At 37.4% G+C, this 13,157-nt stretch overlaps 1 protein-coding gene across 1 annotated transcript in view; it reads left to right on the top strand.

Annotated features, from left to right (window-relative positions):
* LOC107556776 (thyrotropin-releasing hormone-degrading ectoenzyme-like) overlaps positions 1 to 13,157 on the top strand; it is a 121,494-nt gene that overhangs the window by 2,195 nt on the left and 106,142 nt on the right. The window contains exons 2-3 of the mRNA XM_016239982.1: positions 1,451 to 1,724; positions 9,154 to 9,280. Coding sequence (XP_016095468.1) covers positions 1,451 to 1,724; positions 9,154 to 9,280 — 401 coding nt within the window. The remainder of the gene's footprint in view (positions 1 to 1,450; positions 1,725 to 9,153; positions 9,281 to 13,157) is intronic.

The raw sequence follows: 13,157 nt of genomic DNA on the forward strand, positions 1-13,157 counted from the left end.
CTCAATTGTTTTAAATATTGATAATCAGCAAATCATCATTTTAGAATGATTTCTGAAGATTTAAAATAACTGCTTTAAGCAGTTAAGCAGTTATTTTAAATAGTAAAAATAATTCAAAATGTTACTATTTTTGCTGTACTTTGGATCAAATAAATGGTGAGCAGAAAAAAAACAAAACATAAAAAATCTTACAGTTCAAAAACTTTAGACTTGTAGTGTAGGCTGATTATACTTATAGATTGAAACAAATGTGCTTCAGCCAGGATAAAGAATATGAAAAGTGCTCTGAGTTGCTGCAGAAAACTAAAATTTTTTGCTACAACAAAAACATGTTGCTGGAGACGGGCTTATTATTGAAAATGCAAATTCATTCTCCGCCAGCAGGAGGCGCTTTTAGAGTGATCAAACTAGCGGTTTCCCCGGTAATGGCTGTAATCTCATGAACTCTACTTTATCAGATAAAATTAAAATGCCATCGAAACTTTTCTGAAGACAGTCCTTTCCCTTCAGAGATACATTCATATAAAACACCCGCGCCGCGTTTTGATTTTGAAACGTGCAGTGCTCATGTTTATTCAACGAAGTCAAACGCCACAAATAAATCAATGTATGGGAAACACTGGTAATGTATATCGAAATATCGGAAATGTGTTTACAAATCATATCACCGTTATTGAAAAAAATATATATCGCGATACATATTGATATTGAATTATTGTCCAGCCCTAATTACAATAAAATCTAATAATTTCAGTAGCAATGTTTGCTACTTCGAAACCATCATTAATGAATACGGTATAATCTTATAAAGTCATGCTGTGGGTGGTCAAAGCCAAATCTCCCTGTGAGTCGGGCTTTAATGTTCATTAATGCAGCTTTCTGGAATGCAGCTCACCGCTTTTCTTGCTTTTTAACTTTAATAGAAAACTTCCAAGGCTGTTTGTAGTTTAGACTTATAATGATATTCAGACTCAGATGTGATTCTGATGTGGTAAATGTGTAGATTATTAATGATTCACTTAAAATTCACCAATCCAACTACATGTAAGATGAATTTGACCGCTTTTTATTATTTCCTTGTTGTCTAAATTGGTTCACGCTGTCAATTTGTTGACTAATGCTGTCACAGATGGGTTTAATGTTTACAGCTGTGACAGAGATATCATTATTTCTGTGTAGTAAGTGTGATTTATTATATGTCGACATTTGATGGGATTTAGTTGCTGTGGTTCAAAAAGCTGCAAAAAATGTTGTCCATCTTCACACCAGGAAGTTCATTAGTGTGATAAAAATGCACAGCGATGAGTTCAGAGATGGCAGTCAGAGCTAATTTGAATTCAGGAAAGTCATGTGACAGCCAGTTTAATGAAGTCCAGACTCCTGAGATACTTAAATAGCATAAATTGCCTTACCTCTCTCTCATGTTCTCATTGCTGGTGTTATTCTGCAGGTTTCTCGCGGTGACGCAGTTCTCACCGACTCACGCTAGAAAGGCCTTCCCGTGTTTCGACGAGCCCATCTATAAAGCCACATTCAGAGTGAGTCTGAAACACGAGAGCTCGTATCAGTCGCTGTCTAACATGCCAGTGGAGGCCTCGACGTCTGACGAGGACGGATGGGTGACCAACCATTTCTCCAGGACGCCCCGCATGTCCACGTACTACCTGGCCTGGGCCGTGTGCAACTTCACCTACAGAGAAGCAGTAACAGACAATGGAGTTGTGGTGAGTCGCATTTAAAGCCCCTAAAACTCAAAGTTAGAAACAGTAAACTGACATTTTACTGTGGTGACCCTTACTTGATTTAAAAGGTTCGTTTGTCACTTCTTGGGTCTGCTGGGGAAATTTTTGACACCTCTTTGTTGGCTTGTTTATATCTTTTTGGTAGTGTATGAGTACATATATTTAATTAAATACTGAAAAGTATTGATAAAACAGTTTAATCTAATTAGAAATGGATTACCCAATATTTGCGCAAGCTATGCTTTTTTGTTCATTAGCATATTGAATCGCTTAGCAACATGATAACGTCTCATTTGTAGAACGCTATTGTTTATATACTGTAGTTGAGGGTCATCTCATTTAGGATGCTCTCTTAAAAGGCATCTGCCAAGACAGCAGGTTTTGGAACAGAGCTTTTATCTTGCTCACAGTGGATATGTTTATATGAAGCTTACTGTAAGTTTATATAGTCAATATAATGGTTACACAGTGGATGTGCTATAAATGGAAAGGGATGTCTCCACTAACATTAGTCCAGTGTCTACAACGTCATATAATTGCTTTTAAAATGATAGTAGTCATGTGCAACAAACATTCACTTATGCTCGTGTCCAGGATTGTGTTCATGACAAACTCTTCTAGGTTTTATAGGTTTTATATATCATATGAACATGTTTTATGTGAATTATAGCTATTAAGATAATATTTGCTGTATCACTTTCATCACATGCACTTCAATGTTATTTTTTTGGCACTGAATCATCACAGTCTAAGCGGCATCAGCTGTCTACCAACAGAGAGACATGGTTTATGTGCCGTGTTACTGATATCACGCTCAGTCAAAGCCCTGTTGTCATATTAGACACTTCCTGACGGCTTCCTTAGTGGTTCCTGCTGCGTGCCCTTGGCTGGCCTCCTCCTCATATTAGTGTAATTACTCTGATCTCCTTCAGCATGACCGCGTTCTCCTTTATATCACTGCTGACTGTAGTGTGTGCTTCTATCTGGGGCACTTTTACACATTCTGCGGCTTGTAGCGGTTAGCCGCGCTAGCATCCCCCATCAATCACATTAAAGCGGCAGGGCAGCCCCCTCGCACCATTCATCATAAAGATTCGGCTGTGTGGAGCAAGAGGAAAGATCGTGGGAGAGGAACGTTGCAGAGGAGAGTGGAGTTATTACTCTGGGTTTATGGGGAAACACTGATCTACCACACACACACACACACACGTGTAAAAATCACATCAGACTCTGCAGCAGTTGGTTGGGCGTAATATATTACAGGTTTTAAGGCTTTAGATGAGGGGTCTCAAACCCAAATTACCTGAGCCAGGTGGTGTTCTCCATTGGGGGGCAGTTGAATAGTGTTACTTTGGGTTATTGCAACAATGAATTTTAACTATGTACATTTATTGCCACAGTTACACAGTTATTGATGCATTCGACTCATCTTTTCCTCACATCCAGCATAATGCTCCGCATGTTTAGTAGAGTAATGATGCCTGAGATTATGTTTCCTGAGAACCGCAGGCTTATTTGCTGTCGTCATCTAACCTACAGCTGTGTCTTTATATTTGTACTTTAGGATTTAATGAGCCGTGACGAGGGGTCTCAAACCCAAATTACCTGAGCCAGGTGGTGTTCTCCATTGGGGGGCAGTTGAATAGTGTTACTTTGGGTTATTGCAACAATGAATTTTAACTATGTACATTTATTGCCACAGTTACACAGTTATTGATGCATTTGACTCATCTTTTCCTCACATCCAGCATAATGCTCCGCATGTTTAGTAGAGTAATGATGCCTGAGATTATGTTTCCTGAGAACCGCAGGCTTATTTGCTGTCGTCATCTAACCTACAGCTGTGTCTTTATATTTGTACTTTAGGATTTAATGAGCCGTGATGAAAAAAAAATATTAGGCTACTGTTTAACAATCCTTTACAGTAATACAGTAAAATAAGTACATAAGTCCAAACAAAAATGCAAAAAATTAAAAATGATTAGTGAGATGGGTTTAAGGATAAACTAATAACAACAGAAGTGCCGTTTGGAACTTTTTTATGGCCTGTTATCTCTATATTAATGACAAAATTACATACTATTCATAATACTATTCACTATACATGCACATAATTGTGCAGGATTCATTGGTGTGTTTTTCCTGAAGAAAAAAGGTTTGTTGTCATAATCTTTCATCCAAATATAATAATTCTGTCTGCCTCTGAAATTGCTTTTCTTGTAATGTAAACGAGGTTTCATAGGTGGAGAAAAATAACAACATCCAGTAATATTATAGCCTAACATGTTTCCATCCATTTGTTCAATTAAAACCTGATGGATAGAACCAAGTTTCACTTGTTTTGTTTGTTTATTGTCTCTGTTTGCTTACATTCTTTTTTCTTTTAAGTGCATTAATTTGTTTTTGTTTGTTTATTGGTTGTTTGGATGTTGATTTTGTTTGTTAATGGTTGCATTTGGGTTATTGTTCTTTTTAGATCTTGGTTCTGTTTTAAATGTTCTGTTTGTTTCTGAGTGTTTTGTATTTGGTTCTGTTTGAATGTTGGCTTTGTTTATATCTTGGTTCTATTTGTTTAATGGTTTTGTTTAGATTTTGGTTCTGTTAAGCCTGGCTCACACTACAGGATTTTTAGCCTGATTTAGCCCTGATTTCCCCCTCCCGAGAATCGGAGCAAAATCTTGTCGAGCCCCTTGATCGGTCCCGATATTCGGCGCGGATTATCTGGTAATGTGAGGTGTTCACCGATCAAATCTTGCACCTCCCGATCTGCTCGCACACAAATCGGGCCGCCCCAATCATATCAAACATGTTTGATATTTAGGATTGACATCGGGATGATGACGGCTATATGATTACGTCAGTACTTTCACAATAGCCAATGCGCAACTGCAAAACAGCTGCTGTACGGCTCCATTGGATAGTGGAGATGGAGGAAACTGCTTCTTGATGTTTTGTAGTAACTCAACTGTCTGTATAATGTGTCGAAAACGTATCACAACCGTAAGGAGAAAGAGAAGCGCTGGAGTGAAATCGCCTCAGTTTTGAACGTGTATGGGGGTGGCAGGGGGAGTCACGAGCAGGGGGTCTGGGGGCTTTACTCAAGTTAAAACACTTTCATCATCCTCATGAATGTATGCTGGTTTACCTAATGGCTGCGACACACACCAGTTTTTGTTCTGTGCTGATCACAATCAAATCCTCTTATTATAACATACAGAGTGTATACACAACGATGTTAATAATATATTAATTGCACAGTGTGAGATTCATTGGTCATAACAGAACTTTGTAAGATCATGATGAACTAAGAGTGACAGTTTTTAGAGGTTAAAAAAGGAGCGCTCTTTGCGACACAATATCTGAGTGAGAGCAGAGCCAATTCATGAAATAAAAAAAAACATTCTATAGTTAAAAGCACACGTCCAGTTTTGTATGAGTGAAGGAAACCCGCTTGCGGATTCTTGCGGTGAGATTCTTGCTCACGCATTACATGGATCGCGTAACATTATGCGCTCTCGACATTTGTCATTAAGATCACGCTATAGAAACCGCTTACAATTAAGTATAAAGAAGAGAAGAAAGCGGCCCTAGGCAGCTGCCTACACAGGATCCGCCACTGCAAGATGCCGTTAGAAATTTACTAAAAACAAGCCTGGGTGGCCAGCCAGATTTCAGGGGGGGGTCCGGTGCCACCCCTGGCGACCACATAGACATGCCCCTGGTCACGAGGCGATCACGTGAGGCACTCCCTCTGGCATGATAATCTTAATAATATCTTGTAGTGTGTGATGCGCCATGATGTTCAAATCTTGTAGTGTGTGCATGTTTAAGATTTGAGAGAAGATAATCTGCAAAGATTCTCCTTATGTGTGTGCTGCAACCAGATTTCATAATCGGTTAGGATTTTAAAACTCCTGTAGTGTGAGCCCGGCTTTAGTTTAAATTTTTTTTGTTTGTTTGTCTTTGACTCTTTAGTGTTTGGCATGTTTGTTTTTGGTTCTGTTTGTTTGTTGGTTCTGTTTAAATCTTGGCTCTATTTGTTTAATGGTATTGTGTGGATCTTTGTTCGGTTAATTGAAAGATTTTATTTGTTTGTGCATTTTTGGCTTTGCTTGGGTCAGGGTGTTTGGCATGTTTGCCATTTAGTTCTGTTTGGATGCTCTTTTTAGTTGTATTTGTTTGTTTAATGGTTTTGTTTTGATGTTTGTTTTGTTACTTAATAACTTTTCTCTCTCTCTCTTTTCACTTGGGTATTGTTTATTGGTTCTGTTTGTTAAATGATCTTGTTTAGATCTTTGTTCTATTAGTTTAACAGTTGTTCTATGCTTGGGTGTTTGGTATGTTTGTTTATTGGTTCTGTTTGTTAATTAGTTCTGTTTGTTTGTTGGGTCTGTTTGGGTGTTGGACAGCTCATTCAGTTGTGATGGGAATTTCAGCTCATTGGTTTAGAGGTGCTTCGTTTGGCTACAGTCTTAAACATTCCCTCACAAAATCTACTCCATTAACATGAACATAACTGCTAATTGTTGATTTTTATTGGTTGTTCTGCAGTAAAATCAGATTGTAACTTGAATGCTCCATTAAGACTAATATAACTTGCAATTTTGAATTAATTCAATTTAACTGTTATGTTCCGTTCCTCACATTATGTCCAGTTATGACCAAACCATTTCAGATACAACCCTATATGCTCTGCAACCTCTGGGAGTGATGTCTAAGCCACAGAAAAATGTATTTCTCGAACCAGACAGTAAATAATCGTGCTGTCTGTGGCCCGCTCTCCAAAATGATTTGAAGTCTGAGCTTGGATCGTTTGTTTAATCATGGATCGTTTCTCTTTACCAGCCTACAGGGTTTAGTCAACCTGCTGCTGTGTGTGAATAATGCTGAGTCTTCATCATCACACACATCTGTTTTGGTGAACGTGACCTTTGTTTCGCCTGTATTGACCATTGGACTCTCTCTAGTGCATCACGTATTACAATTCGACCCTCAGGCCCTTCAGACTCATGATTTCTGACGCATAAAAATACTAACACTCAACAGTTTCCCTTTCTGACCAAGTGTAATTTGAATTATTTAAACTGCTAAAATAAGAGAAAGAGGTTAATGAATTAATATAAAGCAGCATATTTCATTCATAACAGCAGCCATTATTAAATTCACTGGTTTAGTGTCAGTCAGTTTTTATTTACTGTATCTTATCATTAAAATGTTCTTGCAATATCTAATCAAAATTCAACACCACTATACTAAATATGCTTATTACATATTCATGAAATTACTCAGAATGATCAAAAAGCATGTTTAGTGCATTTACTGGACAAAATCATGATTTTAGCTGTAGAGTACAAATGCCTTGAAACGTCTATGTCGGTTTCAAAATTAAAATATCCATTATACCAGCATGAATGTCCATCCTGATCCAGGCTGAATTATGCTGATTTGATTCTGGTTGAGCTGTTAAACCAGACTAACTGGTCTACACAACACAAGCTAGTGACTAGCTAGATGTTCTAACAAGGAATCAAATTGTGTAAAACTAGAAAATAATTTAGAGAAATTAATTGTAAAGCACCTGAAGTATCTGACACAGTCAAACATACAGTATATAGAATAATAACTCAACAGGTTGTTAATATCAGGTCAAGTGCTGAATGTGTTGACTGAAGCTTCATTTTTTCATCAGAAAGAGCTTGTTAGTGGATCAATGTCGGAGAGTTCTATTCAAGTTCAATTAACCCCATTTAAGTCTCTGTCAAGCTGCCTTCAACAAAACCAAACAAACAAACAAATGAAGCAGTCAGATTGAACAATCTCCACACCGGCTGATTAATGAAGCGTCTCTTGATTGTCAACTTGAGCGCTTTGTCTAATTACAGGTTGTTTTAAAATCACATTGATTTGATTGAAGTTTGAATCATTTCCACAGCCCTAAGTGCCGCCCATTCATCTTTATATCAGACACAGAGCTGATCGATACACCAGCAACATGTGAGGTAAACAACACATAATTCAATGTGCATTGCTGCCAGGCTCTGAAACAAAGCCTTTCCTGCTGCTTGTTTTGCACTGTAACTCTGTTAGTGTAGGAGGACATTCATTCTGACTAGATGGATGCCCGTTCAGAAAGCCGGGCGTGCATCAGCCTTCGGCTAAAAGAGTCCAAGATCATTTTTACTGTGGGAATATATTTCCCACAGAGCCACACCTCACACACTTTCCCTCTCACACTTTCTCTCTCACATGCATATAATAGTTCAGAATAACGCAAATGCTTTGTCTTTGCTTTTTCATGGAAATCTAATTTGTTTCCAAAGACAAATGGCTAAAATGCTATTTTATCAAACAGCTGGCTTACAATTGATGGAAATAAGCAGATTTTAAACATAAATGTATGAAGGAGTTTTCAGCAGCTACAGCCCAATAAGATTATGGTTTATGAAAGTGCAGGCAGTTCATTTTAAGGTGCCATAACTCCAGCAGAACAGGCTGCCTACTTTTCAAGTGGCTTTGGTTCTGGGTGTATATATACTATATATATATATATATATATATATATATATATATATATATATATATATATATATATATATATATATATATATATATAATTTTTTTTCCCAGTCAATAAGGATTTTAAATGAGTTGTTCAATAAAAGATTAGGCTGTGTATCAAACCAACCCACTTTGAGGTGAATCAAAAATGACGAACTTCAATTTGATTTTGAGTATGTGAAAACTGGAAGGTAGGCTACATGTTTTATGGGTGAATGAACTACTCATACCATGAAGCATTGCAAATCAGAAATAGTGGTACAAAATGTTCATTATATATATATATATATATAAACAATATATTGAATATATATTGTAATATATTGTTTTATTAGTTTTACTTTAGTCTTACTATTTTTATGTCATTCTCGGTGCTTTAATGTGGGGGACAATCTCTGCTAAACCGATTTCCATTTCCTGTGCCGAAGTGACTTCTGTGATTGTAGGATCTCTCTTCAGGGTATTATGGGTAGTGTAGTTTTTAACTAGAAATTCTGTAATTAAAAACAATGACTACTGAAGCTCATCTCCCTGTAGCCTGTGAAGAAAATGAAAGGATTTTAGCTTGTGGAGTATAGGTGACATTTATACTTTTTAATGCCTTGCTCAGTGGATGAGGGGTGGAGAAAAGTACACTTGAAAGACAAATTCAAAATTCACAAGCCAGATGAAGGCATTTGGCAGATTATGTTCACAATGGATTACCCTTGGAACTTAATCTTTCAAGTCCATAACTGTTATCCTTGAGGGAATTCAGGTTAGGAATAAACACAGAGCCGTATAAGAGTCATTCATTCAGCACCTGACACACTTTGACTTCTGTTCTCTCTCCTCTTATGTTGCGTTGTTGTAGATTCGGCTGTACGCCAGACCTGACGCCATCCAGAGCGGATCGGGGGACTATGCTCTGCACATCACCAAGAGACTCCTGCACTTTTACCAGGATTACTTCAAAGTGAAATATTCCCTCCCTAAATTAGGTAAGACGGCGGTGAAATGTCTTTGGCTTTGTCTGGCTTCAGTGATGCTTTTGAAATGGCAATAAATGTTCTTCTCATGGGAAACCGGGTGATTTTTCATTGTTCCATTTGTACTGCCGGCCGGTTCTGTGTGACTTCCTGTTTTGTGCTCGTTTAAAGAGGTGAAGGAGTGTCAGTGGCAACTCAGTTCTTGCGTTTATTGGTCCTTTTGAAGCATTTTAGGCCATTTGTGGTTGTGTTTGGTCTTGGGAATTGGAGCACACAGCACACGTGTGGTGTTAAAGTGTGCGTTTGTCACTGTATTGATGTGTGTGCTACTGTATGTTGTTGTAAGTGTGCGTGTGCTTGTGCTGGACTGCCTCACATCAGAATCTCTCTGTGCCAGTGTTTCGCTCCATTGGGTTCCTGTCAGTTCTCTGTATTCATTTGAATACAGTCATCAATCTCTCTGGGCTTCTGTCTGTCTGTCTTTCACTCTCCTCCCCCGCCTGCTCACTTCCTCTGTAAATGTGTGTGTTTGTGCGTTTGCGTGTAAGTGTGTATTTGAGTGTGCAATGCATGTGATATTTCCTTACTCTCTTAAACGCTCTCTGAGAAGCATTTCCCCCATAGAGCTCCCTCCTACACACACAACATTTAAGTCATCTTCTTTTTTTTATTTTCATTTTCACCTCCTGGTTAATCCAGTTTAAGCCATCAGCTGTGTTATGGAACATGGCAGTCGGTATGCTAAAGTAGTTTACAGCAGCTGATGACCATCTTAGACCAGCAAGCATGTACCAAAACACAGTGGCAAGCTTAAGCTGGATTTTCCAGCAGGGTTTTTTAAGGACTTTAAATCTATAAGTAACTAAATCTGTAATTAAATCTTAAATATTTAGTGGTAGTGAGGAAAATGTAGCACTCTTGGTAATGTTAGTATGTGAAAAAGAAGTGTGCTTGTGCATGTGCACTTGTAGTGTGCTTCAAATCGTAGATAATATATATTATGAAAAAAAGTGCACTTTGTAAAAATGTCATTTTAAAAGTGTTACTTTAAAGTATATTTTAAGTCATTGTTTTGATCATCTTTTTTCACGATTTAAAGAAGTACACATATTTAGATACATGCTACATACTAAAGCACATGTAATTACATGATTAGAAGTAAATATAAAAGTAATTATGATAATTATAGCTTGCAGTGTGTTTGATATTACATTTAAAATTAATATATTTTAAATGTGCTAAATTGCAACTTCATCATTACAAATGTGTATTGTGTAATTACAAATATATTTAAATGGCATACAAATTTCAATAGAAATGACATTATAGTATATTTCAGCTTACCATAAATGCTTGTCGGTACATTCGACAATGTAGTTTAAACATATTTCAAGAACAATTAAAATAATTACATATAACTTACATATAAAGATGTAGGCTACTTAATTTGGTCAAAAAAGCTCCACAAAGTTTAGCCAACTGCATTTAATACAAATTTAAATTATAATACATTTTCATTTAATTCTAAATGACATATAATTAAATGTATGAAAACAGTACATTTAGCTTGCAATATATTAAAGGCAAGGCAAGGCAAGGAAAGTGAGTATAAAAATTATTATACATAAAATACAGTGCAATCAGTTCGGACGTCGCACAGTGCTCATTCAATAAATGCACAGTTAAACAGATGAGTTTGAGTCTAGATTTAAATGTGGCTAATGTTTTAGCACATCTGGGTCCGTATTCATGAAAAGTCTTAGTGCTAAGAGTTGCTCCTAGTAACAAAATTCTAAGAAAATTCTTAGAGATTTGGGAGGTTCCGCTTAAAATTAAAGAAAAGATCCTAGTAAAGAAAAAAGTAATTCAGAAAGCATCTTAACCCTTAAAAGAGGTCTTAAGGTCCAAAATTGTTAGGAGTACGGACGAGGACTTTTAAGAGGCTTAAGAGTTTCTTTAGCAGTGGAGAAAATGGACGAAACATGTAGAGGGAGAAGAAATGTGTTGCACAGTGCATGACAGTGAGTTAATAAGACGCTACACATTAGATCGTGCAGGGATTATGTTTGTGACCGATCTTATTAGAGACACGCTAACATCTCCGACACCGCGCAGAAATGCCATAGCGCCAGAAATGGAAGTAATCACTACATTAACTTCATTAACATATTTGGCAACTGGAAAAATGCAACTATGCAGCAGTGATGATTTGGGTCTGTCACAACCTTCTATAAGCAAAGTGACAACACAAACAATTGTGTCGCTGTTAATTTCCTATAAAATACGTTATGACAGCATGGTAAATAAAAGATAAATAATATATATATACATATATAATGTGTGTGTGTGTGTGTGTGTGTGTGAGAGAGATGGTAAAACAGCAAAAATTCTGCCTGTAATTTCAAAGTGAAGACTTATAATAGACCCTACTCTTAAAAGCGCTCTTTTATTTCCTTCTTGGACAATCAACCAATCACAGTCTTCAAAAGACTGTGTCATAGCTAGTAATGGGGTCAGCCCCGCCTCTGCTCTCAGATTGGTCCTGAATCACTTTTAAGCTAAGACTCCTAGTTAGAAATTTTTAAGCTAAATTAGGAGCTCTTTGAGAGTATTCTTAGAATCATTAAGAATACGGGCCCTGATCTCTTCTGGAAGCTAGTTCTAATTGCGGGCAGCATAATAGCTAAATGCAGACTCCCCTTGTTTTGTGTGAACCCTTGGTATTTCTAACTGACTCGATCCTAATGATCTGAGTGGTCTGTTAGGTTTATATTCAGTGAGCATATCTGCAATGTATTTAGGTCCTAGGCCATTGAGTGATTTATAAACGAGTAAAAGTACTTTAAAATCAGTCCTAAATATAACTGGAAGCCAGGGTAAGGACCTGAGGACTGGTGTGATATGCTCAGATTTTCTTGTTCTATTCAGAATCCTGGCAGCAGCGTTCTTGATGAGGTGCAGCTGTCTAATGGTCTTCTTAAGAAAGGCTGGTGAGGAGACCATTACAATAGTCTACCCTGCTGGCGATAAATGCATGAACAAGTTTCTCCAAGTCTTGACTGGAAACAAAACCTCTAATTCTTGCAATGTTTTTGAGATGATAGTATGCTGATTTAGTTACTGCTTTGACATGACTACTGAAACTAAGGTCTGTCTCCATAATCACACCAAGATTCTTGACTTGATTTTTAGTTGTTTGACCCCTAGAGTCAAGGTATGTATTCACCTTGAGAACTTCATCTTTGTTTCCAAATGCAATGACTTCAGTTTTCTCCTTGTTTAACTGAAGAAAGTTTTGGCACATCTAACTGTTAATTTCATCAATGCATTGGCAGAAGGAGTCAATGGGGCTGTAGTCATTTGGCGATAAGGCTAGGTAAACCTGGGTATCATCTGCATATCATCTGTGATAGGCAATTTGGTTCTTTCTCATTATTTGACTTAGTGAGAGCATATACAGGCTAAACAAGAGCAGTGCAAGAATTGAGCCTTGTGGGACTCCACATGTCATGGATGTCCACTTAGACTTATGCTCTCCTATACTCACATAATAACCTCCCCCTTCTAAGTATGACATGAACCAAGTGTGAACCATCCCAGAAAGCCCGACCCAGTTTTCCAGTCTCTCTAAAGAATCATTATGTTGGACAGTGTCAAACGCAGCATTGAGATCTAGTAGTATCAGCACTGATATTTTGCCACAATCAGTGTGATGTGGTCGGAAACCAGATTGAAAATTGTCCAGGTATCCATTTGAGTTTAAGTATTTGTTCAGCTGATTAAAAACTACCTTTTAAATAATCTTGCCTATAAAAGGAAGATTTGACATTGGTCTATAATTGCTCAGTATGGTGTTATCAAGATTGCTCTTTTTCAGGAGGGGCTTAAC

Source organism: Sinocyclocheilus grahami, unplaced genomic scaffold (genome assembly GCF_001515645.1).
Source record: "Sinocyclocheilus grahami isolate Dianchi unplaced genomic scaffold, SAMN03320097.WGS_v1.1 scaffold579.1, whole genome shotgun sequence".
NCBI classification, from domain to species: Eukaryota; Metazoa; Chordata; class Actinopteri; order Cypriniformes; family Cyprinidae; genus Sinocyclocheilus; species Sinocyclocheilus grahami.